Source organism: Planococcus citri, chromosome 3 (assembly GCF_950023065.1).
Source record: "Planococcus citri chromosome 3, ihPlaCitr1.1, whole genome shotgun sequence".
NCBI classification, from domain to species: domain Eukaryota; kingdom Metazoa; phylum Arthropoda; class Insecta; order Hemiptera; family Pseudococcidae; genus Planococcus; species Planococcus citri.
In genome coordinates this window covers 62,587,706-62,605,020 of record NC_088679.1, presented here as the reverse complement: position 1 = coordinate 62,605,020, position 17,315 = coordinate 62,587,706, and the positions used below count along the sequence as shown (strand labels likewise).

The following is a 17,315-nucleotide window of genomic DNA, read 5'->3' as shown; positions in this document are numbered from 1 at the left end:
AAGAAGTTTGCATATGTCGTCTCTCCATCTCATTTTCTGTCTGCCCTGATTTCTTTTCCCATACATCTGCCAAAAGGTCACCCGATGGGTCCATCTCAGTGAGCTGCTCCTTGCAACATGGCCAGCCCATTTCCATTTTTTCTTTCTGACCTCTTTGGCCAAATCTTTATTGTATTTTAGTCTGGATTTAATAAATTTCAACTTTACCCTATCCCTCAATTTTAAGTTCAAAATAGATCGTTCCATTCGATTTTGTGTGGTCCGAATTCTGTTTAGAGATTTTTTATCAGCTGCCCACGTTTGTGCTCCATAAGTCATAACTGGTTCAATACATGAGTTAAAGATTATACTTTTTTGGTTTTCTGTAAAGGGCCCCTTGAAGATGTGTTTTAATGACCAAAATTTATTCCATGATAGTGTTATTCTTCTTTGGATCTCCCTCCCTTCACTAAAACCTCCTATGTTTATCTGTTGTCCTAGATAAATAATTTCTTTTTCACCTTCTATTTTTTGACCATCAATCTGTAAGGTAGTGTTATTTTTTGAATTGGTTAATAGTTTTGTTTTGCCAAAATTTATATGTAGACCAGCTTTTTTCCCCTCATTATTGAGTTCTTCAACCATACATTGTAGTTGGGATATGCTACTTGCAAAAAGAACAACATCATCTGCAAATCTCAACTCACTCAGGTAGGACCCATCTATAACAATTCCTTTTTTCTCCCAGTTTAATTTGCGAAAAATTTCTTCCAAAGAGGAGATAAATAACAGTGACGAGAGAGGATCCCCTTGTTTTACTCCTTTTCCCACATCAAAATATTCCCCTTCCATTTCTGTAATTATTCTTGCCTTCAGTTCTGAGTAAAGTTCTATAATCATTTTCACATACATGATAGGCACACCTTGATTAATTAGTGCATCAATCATGAACTCGTGTTCTAGAGAATCAAAGGCTTTTATATAGTCTATAAATAGTAGGTAAATTTCTAGTTGGTACTCATTACTCTTTTCAATGATATGGTTTAAAACATGTAAATGGTCAGTGGTTGAAAAACCCTTTCTAAAACCTGCCTGTTCCATAGGTTGTTGACTTTCTAGGATATTTTTGAGCCTATTATTTAAAACTGATGAGAATATTTTTCCTATGGTATTGCTAATGCTTATTGGTCTGTAGTTTTCAATTTTCTTTCTGTCTCCTTTTTTGAAAATCAGGATGATATTGGAGTTTTTCCAAGGACTTGGGGTTTGTTGCTTTTCCAGAATTTTATTGAACAATATTAACAAGTTTTCCCTCAATTTTTCACCCCCATACTTAATTTGTTCGTTTGTGATTCCATTAGGATCTGCTGCTTTTCCATATTTCAATTTTTTAATCACTAAATCTATTTCTTCCCGAATAAATGGAGGCACCTTTTCTTCCAGTCTTTGATTCTCCAGAGTCTTTAGAGATTGAGCATAGCTTGGATTCCCATTATATAAGCCAGAATAGAATTTTGTGGCAACCTCATTGATTTTGAGACGATCATATGTTTTAGTTCCTGTTTCGTTAAGTAGACATGGAGTCCAATTCTTACCCATAGTTAGACTTTTACGTATAGTTTTTGTACTTTTTGTTGTTTCCAATATTTCACCTATCATCTTGTTATTTTTTTCCGAATTGAATTTACGAAGCTGGGCTCTCACCAATTTACACATCAGATTAAATTCTATATTGTTCTTTGAATTTTTATTTCTTCTTTTCTTCAATAATTCTCTATTTTCAATTAAATTAATTATGTGTTCAGGGAGACTATTGTATTTTTTGTTACTTCTTTTGATTTTGGGAAGATTATCTGTTGCTTGAAGAATTTGGTTTGTAATAAAATTGAAATCAGCATCTACATCATTATTACTGGTTATATTCGTTCCTGTCAATAAGTTATTCAGCTCACTTCCATAGAGCTCTCTGTTTCTTAGTTCTATCCTAGATTTTTCTTTATTGGCTGATTTTTTGACAAAGTTCCCGATTAGCGCAATGGCAATTCTAAAATTGCCATTTGTCACTTTTTTGGCAAATGGTTGGCAAAATGAAAATGGAATAATTTTGCCAATACTTTTGCCAAGCTTTTGCCAATATTTTGACATTATTGGCAAAAGAGTGGTAAAACTTGGATTAAAATGGAAAATATGACAAAATTGCCAACAATGGCACTTTTGAGAATCGCTGCAGAACAGATGACACTCTGTTTATGCTAGTTTTGACAAAAATTTGCCAACATTGACGAAACCGTGGCAAAAAAACGATTTTTTCAGAAAAAAAATCATATACTTGAATGAGTCTTGAACAAAAAATTTTGAATTCACCTAAAATATCCAGAGAAGACATGAGTCTAGCCACAGGAATTTTTTCAACAATTTTTGACCTCGCAGGGGAGAGATATGGACAAAAAAAAATTTGAACCCCCACATCTCCAAACTTAATTCAAGCACACGACATTTTTTTCTTCCAAGGATATACGTGCATGAGTAGGTCTAGGTACTACCTACATGTAAATTTGAAATTGAAATTTTTTTCAAATTTTTTCTCCAAGTGGGTAATCTTTAAAAACTTGAAAAACACTCAAAAATGTGTTTTGTGTGTCGTGACACCTTCAAAAAAGCGAAATGTACTGCCAGTGATGTGATATAGCTTTGAAATTTCGCGTGAAGGCCACTAAAAGTAGTAGAATAACTTCTTGAATACCTCAATTTGAGCCAATAGACACCCCCTCTGGCCCCTCCCCCAATTTTGGGCAAAAGTAGATTAACAATATGGGTATGGTTATCTCATGAATCGAACCCGCTGAATACGAATATGAAGTTAGATTTGCAGTTGACTTTCCTAAGGGCCACATTGAGGAAGGAGGTTGCCCAAAAATTGAATTTTTCGTGAAAAATGCTTCATTGTAGCGCTATTTACGCCTTGATCGGAAAGGTTGCATGGAATAAATACGCCATAATGAAGCATTTTCACAAAAAAATTCAATTTTTGGGCAATCCCTTCCCTTCCCAATGAATTCAAATTTCTTTGATCAAAACTTGTTGAAAGAATGATTTTTTCTTTTAAAAAATCGTTTTTTTGCCATTGTGGACAAGGGGATGGGGCGAGGGAAATTTTTTTGGGTCCGACATTGTTTTTAAAGGTACCCAATAATGTTTCATCAAAATTTCAAAAATCCGAGGGCAGGGCATATCACTTAGTTCACCCAGTAGTACCATAATGAAAATTTAAAACATTACAACGCGATGACAAACAAATATATTCTTTTAACGCCCTTACCATAATAGTGTAGGCATAGTGTAGTGGTTAGGGCATCTGGTTAGGAATTGTAGGGACCCAGGTTCGAATCCCCGTTAGGTAGGTAAATAGTTCAGGGATTTTTCGTAGGAAGAGATGAGCTGAAAAAATCCTTCGAAGTGTATATATGACAGATCGCAAAACAAAAATCAGAATTGCACCTTCCAACCCCCTCATTTTAATTTTTGAAAATTAAGTTCTGAAATATAATCGCCAAAAAACTGCCACCAAATGGTAAAAATAATAATGCCAAAAAACTGCCATTACTTTGCCATTCAATGTCAAAGACCAACCTTTTGCCATAATGGCAAAGCTGTAATGCTGCACGCTCATTGGCTGGAGCTTTGCCATACGCTAACCATTTTTTTGCCATTAGTACACTTTTTGGCAATGGCAAAATAATTTGCCATCAGCGCTAATCGGGTTTGTTCTAGAGGATGACAGAAGTACCTTGCATTTAACCACTCTGTGGTCGGAATGAAACTGAAATTTGAAATCAACTTCACAATTTAGGGCTTTTACATTATTTTGAGTTAAGATAAAGTCTATCTGAGTTTTGTATTCATTGTTTGGAGATAACCAAGTCCATCTTTTGCTCATAGGTTTTTTAAAGAAAGTGTTCTGAATTTTCAATCTATTCTCTTCGCAAAAATTTACAAATTTTTGCCCTCTTTGATTTCTTTTTCCATAATTATAGGGTCCTACTATATTTTTTTCTTCTAAGCATCTCTGTCCAACCTGACTATTGAAATCTCCTATAACAACTATCCTTTGGTTTTTAATCTGAGTTTGGTCACTTATCACATCTGAAAGCTGGCAGTAAAATAGGTTTATATCTTCTTCACTTGAGGTTGAAGTGGGGGTATATACCTGTATGATGCTGAGAGCTGAGTGAGGACTAGTTTTGAATTTAGCAATCGCGATTCTATCAGATATACCCCTAAATTCCACCAGCTTTCCTTTCCAATTATTTTTTATCAAGAAACCTACGCCTCTTTGACCTTTGTCATATCCAATGTAACAGAATAGGTTTTGTGAGTTTGTTTCTATTATTCTTTCCCCCTCTCTCCTTATTTCACTTAACCCCAAGATGTCAATCTCAGATTTTTCAAAAGCTCTTTCTAGTTCTACCAGAGTTTCCTGACTTTTTAGGGTTCTTACGTTCAGAGTGGCAATGCAAGCTACTTGAGTAGATTTGAGACTATTTTTGGTACGTTTTGTTTTGAGAAGAATTTCTGTATCGTGATGAATTTTTGAGGTATGAGAAGTACAATCAAAGCTTATTTGGGTGGGGGGTTTGGTCATTAAAGCCCTCGCCGACCAAGCTTTAATGGGCCCAATACGGTTGAGTTCGGCATTATACTTTCACTTATGTTTGGATTTGGCAGTCTGCTTCGCCTGTCCTTTCTTATGTTCGTATTTTGCTAGTTGGTCCTCCTGGGTAATTTGTATCGGCTTGTCATTTTCTTTCGGACGAATGAATATTTTTCCATCATTACTCCAAGCTCCAGCGATAAGCTTCTTCTTCTTCAACTCTACTCCCTTTGAGAGCAGTGACATCGAAAAACTAGTCAAATGCTCGGAAACGTAAATTGGTCTCGGAGGTTGCTGGCTGAAATCCAAGTCCGATGAATTGATCCTTTTCTCTCTGGATTTTCTGATCATTTGATCTTTCACTGATCTTTTATTCAGTCTTACGATAATTGGCGGGATCTGTCCTCTTTTTTTGGTAGGAAGACGGTGAGTGGCATTTATATCACCTTCAGATACATTAGTTTCGAGTTTATCGCCCAAGTTTTTTATTATGGTGTGGAGATTTTCGTCCTCCTGGTATGGAATACCATTAATTATAATGTTATTTTTACGGCTATACTGCTCCATTTCTTCAATTTTATTCCATAACTCACTGTTTTCTTCTTCCAAATCTTGTAATCTGTTTTTATGATCATTAGTTGTTGACTGGAGGTTTTGAATGTCACTTATTATTTTATCAACGTCAGTCTGAATCTTCTCAACAGATGATTTAATACCTGATACATCTCCCATCAATTTCGCGAAATCGTCAGCAAAATTCGGAGGCAGGCCCATTATATTAAAAGATGCGTAAAATTGAACAAATCTACGCTGGTTACTGCTTTTGATAAATAGTACTAGAAAAAACGAGTTGTATACTGTACAGCACAGACCATGTACACAATGATAACTTGTTACACTCGTTACACTACACTTTTATCTGATATCAACACGATTCGATATCTGAACGCGGCAATGCACGACTGGTTACACTAGCTAATCTTTCCGAACTCCAGTCGTAAGTATATCGTTCAAAAAAAAAAAAAAAAAAAAAACAAGGAACAAAAAGCTGTTTGCCATTTTGTAATCAATAAGTTCATAACACAATCCGAATTCAAATCAAATCAATTCCATTATTTATTTTCTTCTTTCCATCGCTAATTTCCGAAGCACATTTTATCCTTCAAAAATCAAATCAAATTCATTCCAACAATCTGTATCCTCAAAATAATCACACAAAATTTCTACGTCATCATTGGAGTCACAAATTCACGTTTCAATCTGCTTGCAAAAACCTCTTCCTCTCCAATACAGAAAATTGTTCACGACTGAAACACTTCCAACAGTCGACTGTATCAAACCTGCAAAAAAAAACCTCAAAACACAAATAAAAGAATACTTTTTATTAAGAACAAAGTACACGTATAGTAAAAAAAAAAGAGAGTAATGTCATCCACAATACACACATAACGCGTGTTAAACAATTACAACAATATTACTGGTATTAATCTAAAAATCAGTCAATTTCAATGTAAAATATCAGATGCAGGTAAAGCACCATACGAAGAAAAAGAGAAACAAAAATCGATAACTACTATCTGCATTATTGAAGAGATACCACAATATCTCAAGATTATGATATGTTTTCAAAACCAAATTTACTATAAGTAATAAAAACAATGCATCCTGGCATCTGATATTTGTTAGGGGAGGGGCGAAGGACACGACAAAATAATAATAGAAAAAAAAATATTACAACGTAGACACCGAAAACAAAAACGAAAATAAAAACCTATTTTGTTTCTACAACAAATCACAATAATTTCGTATGATAATACTTTCTCGTCAGTTTCTCTATTGCAAGATCACTTAAACACTACGGTAACTCGAGGAAAAAACAATTAGAAATTCAAAAAGGGGGCTTAAAATAATAATTATGGCCATTAATAATTGTTCGTACGTTTGTCTCTCTATATGTTTAATTCGGGAGGAAAAAATGCTGAACGAAACACAAAATACTTACTTATTTACAAAGTACAACTCGCTATCGAGTTACATCATTATTTTAGTTATTTTTATACAATTGTACGAAATTTCATGAAGGTGAAGTATCGCTGAGATCGTCTTTTAACCACTGAGGAACACTCCTGTAGCCTAATCTTTTTAGTAGTTTTACTAAAGCTGTATTGTGACTCAGGTAATAACGCTGAAACAAATGAAAAAAATTATAGGTGTGTTAGAAAAACATTTCGTCAGCGATTAAAATTTCTTCAAATCTCAAATCTAAAATTTCACTCAAGGAGTTATCAGAGTTATATTTTTCACCAGACCAAAAAAAAAATTCTCAAGTTTTTTCAATTCCATAAATCAGATAGTAAAATTCCACTGCCAAGAGTCAAACAAATGAAAAAAATTACTTGTAAAAATTTGAGCGATTTTTCTTCCATTCGTTCATACAGTCTGCCTTTTCCTTTACCCAAACATTTCGTATGATTGCCAAGCACTTGGCAATAAAATCCTTTCCTCGTATCGAAACTGTAAAACATGAAATCAGAATAAAAACGATTATAGAACAGAGTTGATTCTAATCAACGAAATTCTTCATTCGTCAAAGTCACTTGATTCGTCCAATTACCGTAAATATTTCGAGTAATCGTAAAGAGGTGTTATTTTCAAGAACTTTTGCACTTGATCCATCACCAAAACCGGGTTTATTTTCAGCATATCTCCGTCTATGATATGTAATTGCTGCGGTACATAGAACGATAACCATCTTTCGAGATGCTGAGCGTATTTACCAGGATTTAGGCATCTGTACGAGAAAAACGCCAGTCATTACGGTTAATTCACAGATTACAGATGGAAAACTAAACTGTCGAATGAGATAATTTACGACGATCGCGTACCTATTTCTTAAATCCCTCAAGTGCTTAGGTGCTGTATCGTTAGCTGTGATTACTTCGTGGAAAGTGTAATTCAATGCTACGGAGTCACCGTGATTTCTCGTATGTTGATACCAACTGTAGGCTCGTTTCGCTGGCGAAATCAGGATAGTTACCTAAAAAAATATGGTAAAAACACAATTTAATATCCAAAAATTTCAAAATGAAACTGGTTTGGGTATTGTTTAAAAAATGAAAAAAAAATCCTTACTAATTTAGCTGAAGGTAACAAAGCATGAGCTCTTTTCGGTACAGATTCGCCATCGAAATACGTGGCAGATTTTTCGAATAAGAACTGAGTCGAGGTGCTGTTCACCACAGGAAAGAAATTCATGTACCTGAACAAAAAATATGAATATTGGTTAGATCGTGCTTCGATGATGTAATTTTATTGTTGGAATATCTTCAGGAATCAGGAAGGCTTACCACTCTAATCCTTTATAATAATTACGTCCGTTGAAAAACTGTATCTCTTCGAATGTCTCCGGGCTAACGAAATTCGACGATATATTCGGATGCATCGAGAGAAACGTGTACAATGCGGTTGTGCCAGTTTTCTGAGGTCCGATGACTAAAAATCGAGGCAGCTGATCGCACGATTTTCTGGTCCAAATTTTCAAATGACGAGGATCTTCGCAAGGGTTCTGCAAAATCATATCAAAAATGAATACACATTTTATTTTTCACGCACTGACGCTTATTTGACATAGGTGGTGTGATTATAATTTTAGGATTCAGGCATCGAACAATTAGTGAAAATCTGAACTAGAAGATGATACTTCAGTAACCTTTTTTCGAGGTGAAAAGTAACCTAATTTTGCATCTTTTCCTTCGGCAATAAAAAAAAGTTTTTTTTCTCTTTTTTTGACCAAATTTTAAACTTTAAGAAATCAAAATTTGGCAATGATGAAATCCACTATTTATGCTGGAAATTGTTAAATTTTAATTTAGTGGAACAGTATAAAATCAGAAATAATTCTTTTTTTTGAAAACCAGTTGAACCAGGTAGACAACTATTCAATTTCAACATTCATTTGTGCTAAAGTTGATTTTTAGCCGTTCCACAGCAGTTTCAAGTTTCTGGAGAAAAGATGAAAAATCGATATGGAGGCTCCAGAATGGTCGAAATGGAGGTTTCACCTATTCGGAACGTCGAAAATAGGTCAGAGCTGGATTTCGGATAGGTAGCATTGCAAAAGATGGAATATTTGACATTTTCAAATTTTGTCATTTTTTCCAGTGATCAAAAATACACATCTGAACCGGCAGACGCCGATTTTCGCGACAACCGCAAAAAACGGTTAAAGGCAATCCACATAGGCCCCAAATAAAGTTATTTGTGCTAAAGTTGATTTTTAGCCATTCCACAGCAATTTCAAGTTTCTGGAGAAATGATAAGAAATCGCTGGAGGCTCCAGAATGATTGGAATTGAGGTTTTATGAATTTCGATAGTTGTAAATGAGTTAGGGACATCATCTGAGCCACTTCCCGAGAATATTCCATTTTTCATCAATATTTTCTATTTTTGATATTAATTGATAATTTTTCGGATTTTTCAATTTTCAAAAATTCACCAAAAATCGAGAAATCAACTTTAGCACTTGAAATTTTGGATTTGGGGTCCTGAAGTGGTCCCCTTTCGATCTAGCTTTGATTCGTTCATTTTCGTTTCTGCCGGTTCAGGTAGTTCCCTTGTTAGATTAATTTTTACGTTCAAAATAAACTCAAAATTAAAAACATCCTTAAAAAAAAAAATAATAAAAACTGATAAAAATCGAAATGTTGAAGAGATTTTTAGATTGATGAAAAATGATGAAATTCGAGAAATCAATGATGTAGCGGGAATACATTTTCATGATTAGAAATTTACTCTGTTCCGAAAATGCCTTCTTTTTGCTCAAAATTGTCAACTTGAAAATAACATCATTTACGTATTAAATCCGGAGTCGAATACTTTGAATGGTTCCATTGTTGACGTGTTTGAGAATTTCAGCTATAAGTTTTTCAATATAAAATGTTTTTTATCTCTTTCAACAATTTCGCAGCATTATTTCTGTTAAATTATGATCATTTTTTAAAAAAATTATCAGTCAATTTTGGCGATATTTCAAACCATTATCGTGTTATTTTAACAATATTGCTTTAATTTGTAACAAATGTTGACATTTTTGCTCATTTTACTGACATTAAAAAAAAATCATTAATATGTAGTACATCAATTTTTCATCCATTTTCAAAGAATTCCACCTTTAGTTATACGTTGACAATTTCATGGGCTGATATTCAATTTTTTAAAAGAAAAAAAGTAACCAAAAAAATGATGAAACGGAAACAAAACATTTGAGTAGATTGAAAAAAAATCGAAAAAGAAAAAAAAGACAGAACATTGCAAAATTGAAACGATTTTCAAAAAGCGAACCAAGTATTTTGAAACAGTTTGATAAAATAGAGAAGCTTTTTAAAAATGTTTGCAACTTCTGACAAAAAAAAAACTTTTGGCAAAAAGCAAGACTGTGACAATTGTAACACAATTTCTGGCAAAAAAAAAAAAAAAAAAAATTTGGGCAATTTATTCAGAGAAGTGAGATTTTTTGGATTTTTTTTGCAATAATTTTTTAAAAAACAAATTCGTTACAAAGGTAGAATTGAAAAATTTTTTGGCAATGCGAAACATTGACAGTTTCAGCAAAAAGCAGGACTTCTTATGATTCAAGTATGGGCAAAAAATTAATATGTACTTTTAGCAAGTTTCTAGCAAAAAAGTGAGGCATTTGGAAAAAGTGAAAAATTTCGGAAATTATTTGCAAATAAATTAGTTACATTGATTTTGCAATTTGTTTGGAAAAGCGAGACTTCTCAGCATTTTTAGACAGTAAAATTGGATCTTTTGGCAATTTAAAGCAAAAAAGCGAGACTTCTGACCATTTTTGGCAAAAAAGAAGATTTTAGGATACTTTTCGGAAAAAGTGTGACATTTTGGAGTTTTTCTCAATTTTAAGAAAGCAAAAATTTCTGGAAATTCAACACAAAGTAAGACTGGCAATGCAAAAAGCACGACTTTTTGCGAATTATTGGCAAACAATTTCTGTCGAAAAAATGAGATTTTTTGCAACTTTTTGGTAAAAGAAAACGAGACTTTTTGGTAACCTTTGACGATTTCTGGTATTAAAAAGAGATTTTAAAATAAATTTTGGAAAAAAGTAGGATTTTCCAAGAACTTTTCATAAAAGCGAGATATTTTATGAATTTTAGGAAAAAAAGCGAGACTATTGTGTAACTTCTAGAAAAAAATCAAGACTTCTTGGAATTTTTGGGAGAAAAAAATTACCATTTTTTTTCCCAGCAAGATACGAAATTTTTAGGCAATTTTGACAAAAAGTAAGATGAATGGTATTTTTTACTTAAAAAGTAAACGGAGATCAATCAAGCCCAGTCATTTTTTCGACTCCAACTAATTTTTGCAACACACATATTCGATTATTTGGATGATATTTTTTCAATTATATGTACAGTAATTTGAGATACATGCTGCCATTGCTGCCATTTTTGCAAGATTTTTAGTCATTTCAAGAAATTTTGTCACTGTTTTGCGCAGCTTTTTAATGTTTTTAGAAAATATTGGTCATATTCAATCAATTCTTTTAACAATTTTCAATAAATTTTTCATCAATTTCAGTGGGTTTTCGTTGAATTTGAACATAAATATTTGGGCTTTTTTAAATAATATTTCATCAAATTTTGTACAAATATCTTCCTAGAATACTTATTAGGAGCTAATCTGCTGTTGGTATCTTTGCAACATTTTTCGTAAAAAAGACCAAAATTTGACAAAACTAAGGTCTGGCGTATGCCTCATTTTTGATCTCTCGAATCAATTGGTGATCGTTTTTTCAAGCCTTTTTTCGGAGTCCCTTCCAGCAGGATTTGTAAATTAATCAGTTTTTGAAAAGTAGTCGTAAAGAGAACCAAAACTTTACTCAGCATTCAAATCTGCTAGATAGCTCAAGATGGCTAAAAATCAGAAATGATCGAGTTGCAAAAAGTCAAAAATGAAGCATGAACCAAATTTCAGGTTTCTATCTAAATTCAGACAATTTTGAACGTTTTTTGTCAATCAAAATTGGTCTACTGTTTTGAGGCACGTTTACTGAGGGGGGGCGATGGCGGCAAAAGAAGTTTTGAATCCAGTCTCAAAAAATAATCTCCAACCGATGCCTGAAATTAAAAAAAAAAACAATCACAACCACAAGTAAAAATCAATTAACCGGACCACACATACCCCCCAAACAGGATCCGTCTCTTCCGGAAACATCTTGAAATACTTCTCGGCCAACTGCAACGGAGGCGCACTAGCCACCCTCAGGTTAGTCCAACAGTGCAAAAATTTGACGACAGATTCGAAAGTATACAACGCCAATCGATCATTTCCATAATTCGACATATGACTCATGAACACATTGATCTATAAAATAAAACGAGGCTAAGTAAGTAGGTACTAGATAGGTACATTACGCTGGGAAATTTTTCCAAATACTCGTATAGTTTGCAAACAAGTCTGGTAAAGACTTTGGAAATTTCACAAACTTGAGCGAAACTTTAGTTCAGCTCGTAAACATAATAACGTATGCGAAAATATACCGCACCGTTTAGTACAAGTATACGCCAAGCTATCTTCGCGCTCAGGCTCACTTACCGGATTATAAACTATTGTTTGAAATAGTTCTCCGCCTTGTATTGACTCGTCTAGTTTCAAACGACCGCCCGGATATCGTTCTATAAATATGGTATGCGTAAACAAGCCGCAAGTTTGACGTGGAAGTACCTGGGAATGAGAAAATTTTTCGTAAAAATTGCTGAATAATGCCTTCTCGATAGAATTACATTAGCTTATAGGTAAGTATACTGATAGGTAATAGGTATAGGTGGGTATAGTTATCTCGCTGAAATATTTTCCCATAATATAACGATATGCCAACAACGTCAAAACTATTCCTAAAACGTCGATTACAATAAACGATGACTATTTCCGGCGTACGAATATATTGCTACAAAGTTAAGATTACGCTGACGAAAATTTTTTTAAAATAAAATTACTGTTTGATATGTAATATGTACCATAATTCCACGATGAATGAATCCTCTACGTAAGCGAGCCGGTCTCAGATGAGGATACTCTTCGGTCGAGGTGACTTTTATATTCCATACACGTTTCCAAGCCGAATACAACGGTTCGTGGACCGGATACACACCCGAATGATGAGGTGCCACCGAATAGCTGCAATCTGTAGGGATACCGTACTCCTGTGATGGAAAAATTCATCATGAGATACTTAGGTATATTTTTGAGAAATGTAAAACAGCCCAATTCATGATGAGAAAAAAATTACGATTTACACATTGTGGCGAACTCACTTTGGCAAATTTTTTATTTAAAACCATATCTGACTCTAGCTGAGTTTGATTCTGGTAAAGGTGAGGCTGCTGGTGGTTCCACATGTGACTGAACCAAGTGAAATTTTGAATGTGTTCTAAAAGAAAAATAAATACGGAGGTAAATTAATAAATAATTTTATTTATTAACAATTGACATGAAATCAAATGGTCTATCACTACTATCACGGTTGATAACGATGAGTGAATCAGATATAGAAATAAGAGCTAGCATTTCGATGAAATGGATTGCGTCATCGGCGAAAATGTAGAAATATCCGAATCGTAGGTATAGGTATGTTATCTTATCTCGTTCTAGCGCTACAAGTTACGCACTCACGCAGATTCACACTTTATGGATTGAAGAAAAAACCCTTATCTCTTAAAAGTATGAGTCAGAAGACTCAACATACTGACGCTATACATCTTGTAATTTGCTATGAAAACAGCGCGTCACTTTTTTGCTTGTGGTCGTACTGTTAATAAAATAAAATTATTCAAACAGTTTCCATCGATTTTTTTTACTGTGTCAATTTTGAAACTAAACAACTGGAAGAAAAAAAAAATTAACTGAACAAAGCTGAATCGAAAAAGAATACAAAAATACGTCAACGGCCAACATTTCAAGCGCTCATGCGGATTTTTCGATTTTTGGCAACTTTTTGAAAACTACCTATGGAAAAGAAAATCAAAATTTCACCGAATTGACCTACAAAGCTCCCATTTGGTATCTAAGTTGTCCTATTTTCGACCTTACAAGATGATTGGAAACTGTTTCAAACTATTTTGAGCAGATCTGGAGCCTCCAGCAGAATTTTGAAAGCTGACATTTCTACAAAATTCTACCCAATGAAATCGAAAAGCTAAAAATCTACTTCACATTCGAATTTTTACACGTCGCGTCGTATCGATTGAAAGATTGTTTTAAACAGTTGATTTATGGAATCTGCAGCTGTATTTCAAGAATTCCAGATTTTCAACAAAAAAAAGTGCATAAAATTGTCCACATCAACTTTAAATCGGGTAAACGTAATCAGTGCTTGTTAATGACTCAATTTACACACATTTTTTTTCAAAATCAGTTACTGCCAGTTTGGAAATGTATACGTCATATTTCTTCAGCGATTTTATAATTGAAAAATTCGAAAGAACCGATTTTGAGAAATTGAAGTTAATTTCGACAGATTTCATGCATTCTTTTAGGAAACTGGAATCTCCAAAAAATTGCTGGAAACTCTATAACGGTCTAAAACTTTATCTAGTCGACACCACACGCCAAAAAATAGCATACAAGTTAATTTAAAAAATTTTCAAGCAAGTAGAATTTTGTAGGAACAAATTTCAAAAATCTGCTGGAAGCTCCAGAACTGCTCAAAACGGACCCTGCTTCCAATCAATTCGGCCGGGAGGGGGGGGGGGTCGAAAATAACAAATACATATACCAAATTTCAGCTTTCCAATTCCAAGACAATTTGATAAAATTTCGACTTTTTCCTCATTTTCTGACCAAAAGTTTATTTTACAAAAAATTGACCAAATCGAAAAATTCACTTCAGTAACTGAAATTTTGGCTGGTGTAATATTTCTGATGGGATTTTTCGTAAATTTTACTGGATGGCACCCATAAAATAAAATAAAAAGCACCTGCTAGTCCATTCCAAAAATTTCAGATTTTTTCCACTGAAAAAAAGGACAAGGTTTTTTTTAAACATGTTTCCTTCAAATCAATACAATAATCATGAAGCTCATCTACAATTCAAAATTTATAAACATTTTAACCGAGATTCCTCTTTTTTCCTTGCTCTTATTTCCAATTGGAAACTGAACTAATGGCCAGCGATTTTGAAATATTTTGGAGCATCCTCAAGACCCATTTAAAATTTTGGAAAAAATTGAGAACTCGCTGGAGGTTAAAAAATTCAAGTATTTTTGCATTTCCCAGAGTATTTAAAAATTCTGGAGAAAATCGAAAGCTCGCTGAAACCAGTTTTAGAATTTCTGAAAAAAAAAAATGAAATCTTGCAGAAGACTGCAGAATGGCGTAAAACGGGTATTTTTGAAGTTGTGGAAGGTGGGAGGGAGAGGGGAGGGGTTAAAATGAAGTAATTTTATTTTACAAACAGTTTTTTTTCGAACTTTCAAAAATTCTCAAAAAATCCGAAAAATTGTTTTGAAAACATTTTTTTTTTGGAAAGTCGAAAAATTGCTATAAAAATAGTTTTTTTTTTCAAACTAAAAAATTCCAGAAAAATCTAAAAAATTGTTTTACTTAAAAACTTCTTTTTTCAAAAAAAAAAAAATAAATAAAAAGTCGAAAAATTGATTTAAACATCTTTTTTTTCAAACTTTCAAATACCTGAAAAATCCAAAAAATTGTTTTTTTTTCAAACTTTAAAAAATTCCAGAAAAATCTAAAAAATTGTTTTACTTAAAAACTTCTTTTTTCAAAAAAAAAAAATAAATAAAAAGTCAAAAAATTGATTTGAGAACAGTTTTTTTTTCAAACTTTCAAAAAATTCTCGAAAAATCCAAAACCAAACAACAGCATTTTAAAAATTTCAACACAAAATAGCAGAAATCGCAAACATGAAGACGAAGAAATCGAACAATTCTATTGAAAATTTGTCTTGAAATGCAAAATTTCCTAAATTCATCCCAAAGTGTCTTACTAAATCGAAAAAATGATAAAGGAAGATCTTTTGATGACCTTTTGGATGACTACGGTACCCCTAAATTTCTACTTCTGGACGACATTTTTTTAAAATTACGTAGGTTTGAAATTCAATTTTGATGAGTGATATAATAAAAAAAAAAAAATTCCACCATTTCAGGATCTTTTGTCATAACTGAGAATTTTTACTCAATTTAGCTCAATTTTCACAGCGTTTCATCAATTTCCAGACAATTTAAACAATTTTTCAAGCAATTTCTGCAAAATTTTACTCGATTATGCTAATTTTTTCACCAAATATGATGACTTTCCGTCCTTGGGAGGGGAATAGGTACAACAATAATTTTTGTAATACTTCCTGCATTTTTGACAAATTATTATTTAATTTTTAGGATATTTGATTAATTATGGGTAATCTCACTTAATTTTTGGTCAAAAGGATGACCTTTTGATGACTTTGATGACTTTGATGACCTAGTAGACACCTTCCATCATCTTATATCCCCTTTTCACAGCTTCTACGAGTAAATCCTGAATTTTTTTTTCGATATAATAGATATAATTTTCAAGGAGAAAAAGGTGCTTCTGATAAAACTGCTGAGATACACAAAATAACCATTATGCCCCTTTCCATCTCCCTCTCCGCTCGACAGCAATTTTAAAAATCGGGAACAACTTTTATAAAAGTGTAGTATTCTATTCAGAAAACTTGAAAGTTCGAACTCACCCACCACAGCTTTTGAGAAAAATTTGGGTTCCAAAAGGATTCGAATGAAATGAGAAAAAATTTCGATCTAAACTGTCAATTTTTATATATTTTTTTTGAAATTAGAGACAAAAATCTATCTTCCGATTTTCCCCAAATTTTCACTAAATTGAAAGTTGGCGTTTTTCGCAATGAAATCAGCAGTTTTCACAGAAAATTGCTCATTTTAAGGCTCCAAATAATCATTTCGGATATTTGACAATTTTTTTTTACGATCCTTGCCAATGCCCCTCCTCAAAAAATACTAATTTCAGCAAAAAACAAAAAAAAAATTGAAAAAAAATAATACATATGGTGAGTGGCCGTATTATTCATACAATAATTATTCATTTCTCATGAGGGACGAAAATGTGTGTAAAGGGGAAAATTTACATATTAGAAACAAAACCACTTAATTTTTCGTTCACTTTTCAAAACCGAACGAAAATATGACCTCCATAAAAAAAGTTATCTCATTTTCTCGTTTATAAATAAAAACGACAAATTCACAGACAAAAAAAATATCAGAGCTTCTACAGCGTCGTTTTATACACAAAAATATCGTCAAAATTTTGCACCAAACTCAGCAACGTAAACGTTACCGCAGTCTTCTTAAATTTCAACATCTCACCCTCTCCGCAACTACAGTTACACCCCCTATAAAAAATGCAAATACATACATCCGTAATTACGCATCTAATTACCTAAGATAAGATCATCTCCTAAATTTTCTTCGGTCGTTCCGTGATGGAAATATTTACCGGAAAATCCTAAATTGAATTTGAATCCCGGAACTAATTTCTGTATCCTTTCTTGCGTTTCGAGCAGCGCCTAAAAACAAGCCGCCATCAAAGTACTCGTATAACGCAAATTAACGTCACGAACTATATAACGTAAAAGCGTAGAAAAAAGGCCTC

General features: G+C 33.2%; 2 protein-coding genes across 5 annotated transcripts in view; both read right to left on the bottom strand.

Moving 5' to 3' along the window:
• Window positions 1-4,681: 4,681 nt before the first annotated feature.
• On the bottom strand, window positions 4,682-5,404 carry LOC135840632 (uncharacterized). The gene has a single exon (XM_065357255.1). The coding sequence runs from the start codon at window positions 5,402-5,404 to the stop codon at window positions 4,682-4,684; it is 723 nt and encodes a 240-aa protein (XP_065213327.1).
• A 593-nt stretch (window positions 5,405-5,997) lies between these two features.
• Window positions 5,998-17,315, bottom strand: part of sfl (N-deacetylase and N-sulfotransferase sfl) — a 169,767-nt gene continuing 158,449 nt past the window's right edge. For all 4 annotated transcript variants that reach the window (XM_065359066.1, XM_065359065.1, XM_065359067.1 and 1 more), the window contains 11 exons: window positions 17,103-17,229; window positions 12,965-13,080; window positions 12,668-12,853; window positions 12,246-12,374; window positions 11,832-12,014; window positions 7,978-8,195; window positions 7,763-7,889; window positions 7,516-7,667; window positions 7,245-7,421; window positions 7,027-7,144; window positions 5,998-6,815 (listed from right to left, as the gene is read on the bottom strand). In XM_065359066.1, coding sequence (XP_065215138.1) covers window positions 6,705-6,815; window positions 7,027-7,144; window positions 7,245-7,421; window positions 7,516-7,667; window positions 7,763-7,889; window positions 7,978-8,195; window positions 11,832-12,014; window positions 12,246-12,374; window positions 12,668-12,853; window positions 12,965-13,080; window positions 17,103-17,229 — 1,644 coding nt within the window. In that variant the 3' untranslated portion in view covers window positions 5,998-6,704. The remainder of the gene's footprint in view (window positions 6,816-7,026; window positions 7,145-7,244; window positions 7,422-7,515; window positions 7,668-7,762; window positions 7,890-7,977; window positions 8,196-11,831; window positions 12,015-12,245; window positions 12,375-12,667; window positions 12,854-12,964; window positions 13,081-17,102; window positions 17,230-17,315) is intronic.